The sequence below is a fragment of the Gadus chalcogrammus genome, chromosome 19, assembly GCF_026213295.1.
Source record: "Gadus chalcogrammus isolate NIFS_2021 chromosome 19, NIFS_Gcha_1.0, whole genome shotgun sequence".
NCBI classification, from domain to species: Eukaryota; Metazoa; Chordata; class Actinopteri; order Gadiformes; family Gadidae; genus Gadus; species Gadus chalcogrammus.
The window spans coordinates 12,618,764-12,626,451 of record NC_079430.1 but is presented as its reverse complement, the minus strand read 5'-3'; the positions used below and the strand labels follow the sequence as shown (position 1 = coordinate 12,626,451).

Genomic DNA, 7,688 nt, shown 5'->3' with positions numbered 1-7,688 from the left:
GTCGAAGAAGCATAATATATCACCCCTTTAATTGACAGCCGACGGCTCAGTTTCACGTGCGGATGCTGCTGCTCCACGTTCAGACGATATCCTCGTCCAGGTGTTGAACTCCATTACCCAGGTTCCTTAGTTAGAACAACAAGACCAGCTGTTTCGGTCGACCAATGAGAGGGTAGTATTCTGCCCGGCTGACCAATGAGAGGGCAGTATTCTGCCCGGCTGACCTATGAGCGGGCATCATTCAGTTTCCGTGCTGACGTGCGGCTCCTAGCTGATTTAGCAACTTCCGGTAAACAGGTCTACCGTTCGGGAGAAGAACCAGAGAAGGTCCACAGAAACATGTCTGAACCCAGCAAGCAGGACATCGCCGCGGTTTTCAAGCGGCTCCGCTCGGTGCCCACCAACAAGGTGAGCGGGTTAAATGTTATCTCCGAGGTGGGGTTAGATCAAGGTCTAGATGATCCTCTACGAGGAAGTCAGAGCGAACCTTCCGAACCTCTGACACGTCGCACTTTGAGAGCCGAGGACCAAATAACACCAAGACCCTCTCAGGAACCGGGAGTTAGGGTTCAAATGTGTGGTTTGGTTAGAAAAAAGCATACCGACCTGACTGAAGGACTCAATGTAAAGACATAGAAGATATATATATCTACCATATGTTGTGAAGAAGAGACTGGTAATATTATGTTTTCCCGATTTAGGAATACAATGTCGGACTGATTCATGATAATATCATATAATATATTAATCGATTATCTTAAATACGGTGATGGTGTTAGAATAAGTTTAACCTTTAAAACACCTTACATCGGGTTCCAGAGACCAGCTGTTAGAACCTCGTTCTCCTATCAGTGGATCACCTTTAGACCGCCACGTTAGGTCCTTAGGACTGGAGGACCAACTATTGATCTTCTGCCTGTTCTTATCTCATCACTCCCTGGTGGGTTCAGACTGATCTTCCAGAAACGGCTCCTGGATCATGTTTCATGTGTCTAATAAAGTCTAATAACCTCGACTTCTGTCAGGCGTGCTTCGACTGCTCCTCTAAGAACCCCAGCTGGGCGAGCATCACCTACGGGGTGTTCCTCTGCATCGACTGCTCCGGGACGCACCGCTCCCTCGGGGTGCACCTGTCCTTCATCAGGTAGGCCTCCTGGGAGACTTGAGTTTATAAACTGGAACTTTCCGGTATTCCTGTGACTATTCTTATCCTAGACATCTTTGTTGTATACGGGGAATGGGTTAACCTGGCGATTGTTGGTGCCCTGCTGGTTCTATGAGCATCCTTACTCTACCGACGGCGATATATTGTTGTTTCTCTTTCTGCTGACAAACGTTTTGGATATAAGTGTCTGCTATATGCCCTGAATGTAAGTGTTCAGAATGGTCTCTGTTCAAACTGAGGGTTTGGTCCACAGGTCCACAGAGCTTGACTTCAACTGGTCCTGGTACCAGCTGAGGTGCATGCAAGTGGGAGGAAACAGCAATGCGGTGAGTCTTTATTATGGGGCCAAGCCCTAAGGGTTGGAACCCTATTGTTTTTGTAGTGTTTATTATAACTGAAAATTCATTTTTATAATACATTATTATAAAGATTCATATTTATAGTGATATCATATACCGTTATAGTATTGAGAAGTGTAGTAGTGTAGGCCTATATCTTATATTTACATTCAATTATACTTCAAAACGTTGTTAATTGTGGTGTTTTTCATATTTAAAGTGATAAAATGACAATACTAGCATTGAATAGTTTATATTATATTTACATCGATTCTATTTACTTTTCTTTAATTGTGATATTATTTTTTTATTATAACAGTACTAGTATTCAACAGTGATTATGTTGACATTAGATTCTAATTAAAATACGTTGATGAATTGTGATATTATTAAGTACAATACTAGTTTTGAGTTGTGTGTATATATTAGATTTACATTTGATATCATTCATTTATTTTTTTTTTATTTTGATATTATCGTGTTCAGTTCAGCTTCTTCAGCCAGCATGGCTGCACCACCAGCGCCGCCAACGCCAAGTACAACAGCCGGGCTGCGACGCAGTACCGCGACCGGGTGAAGACCCTGGCTACCCAGGCCACCCGCACACACGGGACAGAGGTATACACAGTCACACACCTTACACACACACACCAAGGGACAGAGGTACACACACACAAGAGGTACACGCATACATCTCTGACTGTATCTCTGGCTGTATCTCTGACTGTGTCTCCTGTGCAGCTATGGTTGGAGAGCCAGGCTCCGATCTCCCCGACGGTTCCGGACAACAAGCCTGATGACTTCTTCAGCCTCCACACCCTGGTGCGTATCAGTGGGGTAACGTCTGGGACCAGCAGGGGGTATTTCCTGTTTTTTGCAGTCGAAGATTGTGATTGGTCGGGGTGTAATTCCTGTTATAGGTGGTCGTGGATTGTGATTGGTTGTATTTCTGTACCCTCCAGGATGTGACTGAGAACAAGAACATGCCCCTGATGAACCTCAGCAGCCCTCCCATTGAGAAGGCTTCTCTCCAGCCGTCACAGGAGGACAGCAACGGTGTGTACGAGCTCTGACGCCTGGTGGGGATGTCCTGATGGACATCTCACCCTGAGCTCGGAGTCTGTTGGAGATTTTTCTGATGTGTCATGTTCTGGTGTACATCTCAGTGATCTCACCATTCAGTACCAGTTGTATTAGTAGTGTTTGAATTGTCTTTGTTTCACGGGCTGTGAAACGCTTTGGGGCTCTCGATGAACTTAATGGGGTTCATGTCCTCAGGAAACTCGGAGGAGGGTCCCAGCGTGGACATGCTCGGGGTCTCCCCTAAAGCCCATCCAGGTGAGGCTCACCTGCTGCTCTGCCAAATCCACCCGTTTGATTTGTTAACACTAAGAGTTCTTAACCTGTGCCCCCCCTCCCTCCGCAGAGCCCACCTCCTCCATGTTCAAGAAGAAACCAACCGGGGCCAAGAAGACGGTACGTTACCATGGTTACCTGAGATGATCCTGACCCAGAGTCTCCTGGTGGCCCATGATTATCATGGACCTCATCCACTGTTTCTTCCTCTGACCTCCATGGGACTGGTTCTCTGGGGCAGTGGGTACCGGGGTCCCCGGGAACCGGTGGTCCTGATCCAGTTTCCCCTCCTCAGCCTCGTCAGTGTAGCCTCACTGACCCGACCTCCATGGCTCTGTACAGCCTCACCCGCAGATCGGTCGGCCCGTTTTATCGGCCGATATCGGCCTGGCGTGGCCTCACCCTTACCCTGTGTTCTCCCTCCAGCTGGGCACCAAGAAGGGGGGCCTGGGGGCTCAGAAGGTGAGCAGCCAGAGCTTCTCCGAGCTGGAGAAGAGAGCGCAGGCCGTGGACAAGCTGAGGGAGAAGGACGACACAGCCGGCCCCCCCGGCCCCGCCAAGAAGACCGGCCGCGAAGACGCCGCCCTGTGAGTCCTACCATCCAGCTGACCTGCGCCTTAACAGCCTTTAACTGACCTCTGACCTGCTCCTCAATGACCTGTACTGACCTCTGACCTGCTCCTTAATGACCTGCTCCTCAACGACCGGCTCCTTAACGACCTGCTCCTTAACATCCTACTCCTTAACGATCTGTAACAACCTCTGACCTCCTCGTTGATGACCTGCTCCTTAATGACCTGTACTGACCTCTGACCTGCCCCTTAATGACCTGTGCTGACTCTAACCCTCTCGCTCTCCCAGGGCTCCGTCTCTGCGCCTGGCCTACAAGGACCTGGAGGCCCAGCGGAAGCTGGAGGACCAGAAGTTGAAGGGGCTGCAGGGCAACCGCAAGGAGCAGGCGGAGAGGCTGGGCATGGGCATGGGCATGAGGAGGTACGTTACCCCCGTAAGAGGCACCATGGGGGGGCATGAGGAGGTACGTTACCCCCGTAAGAGGCAACATGGGGCGGCATGAGGAGGTACGTTACCCCTGTAAGAGGCACCATGGGGGGGCATGAGGAGGTACGTTACCCCCGTTAGAGGCACCATGGGGGGGCATGAGGAGGTACGTTACCCCCGTTAGAGGCACCATGGGGGGGCATGAGGAGGTACGTTACCCCCGTAAGAGGCACCATGGGGGGGCATGAGGAGGTACGTTACCCCCGTAAGAGGCAACATGGGGGGGCATGAGGAGGTACGTTACCCCCGTTAGAGGCCCTGTGGGGGGGCATGAGGAGGTACGTGACCCCTGTAAGAGGCACCATGGGGGGACATGAGGAGGTACGTTACCCCCGTTAGAGGCCCTGTGGGGGGGCATGAGGAGGTACGTGACCCCTGTAAGAGGCACCATGGGGGGGCATGAGGAGGTACGTTACCCCCGTAAGAGGCACCATGGGGGGGCATGAGGAGGTACTTGACCCCCGTAAGAGGCACCATGGGGGGGCATGAGGAGGTACGTGTCCCCGGTTAGAGGCACCATGGGGGGGCATGAGGAGGTACTTGACCCCCGTAAGAGGCACCATGGGGGGGCATGAGGAGGTACTTGACCCCCGTAAGAGGCACCATGGGGGGGCATGAGGAGGTATGTGTCCCCCGTTAGAGGCACCATGGTGCTCAGAGTGGCATGAGAAGGTACGACCCCCGTTAGAGGGGGTCCCCCCTCTAAGCACGGCTGGGACAGGGGAGTGTTTCTGCTGTGATGTTAAACTCCCAGCTGAAATGTACTCGGTTCCATCCCCAATGTCCCCATCCCGCCTGTGGACCCGACCTTCCTCAGCATGTCTCTGAACTAACTCAGATTCGAGACGCTAGGTGCCGTCCTTTCAGCCTGCCTGTAGTGTTGTTGTACCGTCGGCCCCCTGGTCTGAAACGTGTCCTCTGGTCCTCAGTGGCGTGTCCCACTCGGTGATGTCCGACATGCACATGATCCAGCAGGAGGCCCCCGGGGGGGTGAAGGCCCCCAAGCCCCGGAGATACATCGAGGAGGAGGACGACGAGGGCAGCTTCAGCCCCAGGTGAGACCCCCATCCCTCGGGAGGCTCAGTGGGGTTCCTCTGGTGCAAGGACTGGCCCTTGTGTTCTGGAGGCGGGGGCGTATTAAGAACCTGCCCTATCTGCCCCTGTGCCTGCAGGGCGACCCCAAGGGCTGACGAGCCAGGGGAGCCGGGGGGGGAGTACTCCTCCTCGTCCCGCTGGGGGGAGCGGGCGGACGGGGGCTGGAGCAAGGAGAGGAAACCAGAGCCCGACTTCTTCCTGACCGCAGGCATCACGTCTCTGGATGACCGGTGAGACCCTAGACCTGCAACCCCGACCGGGTACACGACCCCCAGACCCAGACCCCCACTGACCCAGACCGGGACCAGGGCCAAGACCCCCGAAGGCCCTGACCCACACAGACCCTGACCCTCACAGACCGGGACTGGGACCTAGTCTTCTCCAAGGTATGAAAAGGTGAACTCTGTAGGGGTCCATAGACCAGAAGGTCTAACGTGTGGTGTCTCTCTCCCCACCCCCCCCCAGACCCGCGTCCCGGAGGAAACCAGACCCTGCCCCGGTCTCGGACACCGGAGAGGCCCAGAAGAAGTTCGGAGACTCCAAGTCCATCTCCTCCGATATGTTCTTTGGGAAACAGGACAACTCTGAGGTGGGCGGAGCTCGTCACGCACACCGTTTACCTTCACCCAGACCTCCTGTGGGGTCTTTAGGACCCGTAGGGGGTCCCCTAAAGAGAGGGGGGACATGGGGCGCGTCAGGGGTCCCCTCGGCAGTACGGGTGGGACCCCGGGTTTGGTTCCCCCCTGCGGTCCTAGCCCCGCTTCCCACTCCGATCCTCCTTCCTATCTCTCTCGTCCCCTTCCTGTCTTACGTCCCCTTCCTCTCTCACATCCCCTTATTGTCTCTCTCACATCCCCTTATTGTCTCTCTCACATCCCCTTATTGTCTCTCTCACATCCCCTTATTGTCTCTCTCACATCCCCGTATTGTCTCTCTCACATCCCCTTCTTGTCTCTCTCACATCCCCTTCTTGTCTCTCTCACATCCCCTTCCTGTCTCTCTCCCGTCCCCTTCCTGTCTCCTTCACATCCCCTTCTTGTCTCTCTCACGTCCCCTTCCTGTCTTTCACATCCCCTTCCTGTCTCTCTCCCGTCCCCTTCCTGTCTCTCTCCCCTCCCTGACACTCGGATGAAGAGGTAAATCTGTGAGTCCAACTGAATGTGTTTCTGTCGTTTCTCCGTCAGTACGAGAGCCGCTCTCGACTGGAGCGTTTCTCCGGGAGTTCCTCCATCAGCTCAGCCGACCTGTTCGACGACCCCAAGAAGCAAGCAGGTGAGGAGGATAGATACAGGAGAAGGTTCACGGACGTTACAGATGCAGGATGAGATTTATAGACGTTATAGATGCAGGATTATATAATGAATATAAAATCGATGTGGTATTAAAGGGGTCCTTGTTTCCGTAGCGGCGGGTTCGTACCGGTTCACCAATGCGTTGCCTAGCGCCCCGGACATGTCCCAGCTCCGGCTCGGCGTGCGCTCGGTTGCCGGGAGGCTGTCGGGCATGGCGAGCGGAGTGGTCACCTCCATCCAGGTAGGCTCCGCCCCTCTGTATACCCTTCCTCATGGTTGGCCCCGCCCTTCAGGTAGGCCCCGTCCCCCGTTTCCCCTCCCTCCAGGTAGGCCCTGCCCCTCTTTAGCTCCTCCCTCAAGGTAGGTCCCGCCCCTCCGTAGCCCCTCCCTCCACGTAGGCCCCACCCCTCCTCGGCTCCTCCCTCCAGGTACGCCCCACCTGCTCCTTGGCCCCTGCCTCCCTCCAGGCTTGCCCTGCCCCTCGTGACTTGTCCCGCCCCTCCTTAGCCCCTCCCACCAGGTTGGCCTCGCCCCTCTTTAGACCTCACTTCCAGTCTGGCCCAAACCCACCCCACCTACTAATTCGAGTTGCTTACGCCTTTACCCCAGCTGAGCTATGGAGGGGTTCTGTTCTTAATCAGCCCCTCTTAATTCTGACAGTCGGTAACCCTGCGTCTCTAACAGACTTTTTCTTGTTTTTCAGGATCACTACGGCTCCTGAGTGGGTGTCTGTGTTTGTGTTTGTCTGTGAGTGTGTGTGTGTGTGTGTGTGTGTGTTTTGAGTCCATCGTGAGCTCTGCTCTGCCCGCACCCCAGGAACCCTTCTGTTAGGCGAAGGTCAGACCCCCCCCCCCCCCCCCCCCCCCCCCCCTCCTCCCCGGACCGTAGAGAGAGAGAGAAAGGATGAGGGACAACGGGACGATCCACCGGGACACCAAACGCAGCGTTTTCCTCCCAAATGGAAAAACAAAAAAACTGAAATATATTTATAGTATGCATTGCATTCCCAGTATATTGGAGATTTGGATTTACGGCAGTGTGTGTATATTTACACAGTAGCTCCACTACCGACCATGAAACTAGGTAGGCTGTTTCTGTTGGCCTGTAAGCATCTGAATAAAGGTTTATCGTAAGGTTGAGTGATGCTTTGCTGTGAAGAACATGAGGGCTGGTGTGACCTCTGAAGGCTAGCTGACCTCTGAAGGCTAGCTGACCTCTGAAGGCTAGCTGCTATCTCCAAATCTCTGGTCTGTTGTCATGAAGGAATGTGTGGGATTGGCTCGTTTCTAGTTTAAAGGGCCACTATTTGACCACCAGGTTGATTAGCCTTTACAAGCCATTTCAAAACCTCCCCTTTAGTGACATCACAAGTGGTTGTGTCCA

The 7,688-nt window shown here is 53.8% G+C and overlaps 1 protein-coding gene across 1 annotated transcript; it reads left to right on the top strand.

The window, feature by feature from the left end:
• Positions 1–99: 99 nt before the first annotated feature.
• On the top strand, positions 100–7,165 carry arfgap3 (ADP-ribosylation factor GTPase activating protein 3). Its single transcript, XM_056577952.1, has 16 exons — positions 100–408; positions 1,026–1,144; positions 1,419–1,491; positions 1,990–2,121; positions 2,245–2,325; positions 2,466–2,559; positions 2,782–2,841; positions 2,930–2,979; positions 3,286–3,446; positions 3,721–3,852; positions 4,848–4,973; positions 5,091–5,243; positions 5,479–5,602; positions 6,198–6,285; positions 6,419–6,546; positions 7,009–7,165. The coding sequence occupies exons 1-16, from the start codon at positions 196–198 to the stop codon at positions 7,024–7,026; spliced, it is 1,752 nt and encodes a 583-aa protein (XP_056433927.1). The 5' UTR covers positions 100–195; the 3' UTR covers positions 7,027–7,165.
• Positions 7,166–7,688: the final 523 nt, after the last annotated feature.

What these genes read in the sequence shown, in the direction of transcription:
- arfgap3 (XM_056577952.1), top strand. Translation starts at nt 196, where the DNA reads ATGAGAGGGCAGTATTCTGCCCGGCTGACCTATGAGCGGGCATCATTC. An exon ending in CCCGCACACACGGGACAGAG is followed by an intron (nt 2,122 to 2,244) that starts GTATACACAGTC and finishes TCTCCTGTGCAG; the next exon opens with CTATGGTTGGAGAGCCAGGC. An exon ending in CTCCCCTAAAGCCCATCCAG is followed by an intron (nt 2,842 to 2,929) that starts GTGAGGCTCACC and finishes CTCCCTCCGCAG; the next exon opens with AGCCCACCTCCTCCATGTTC.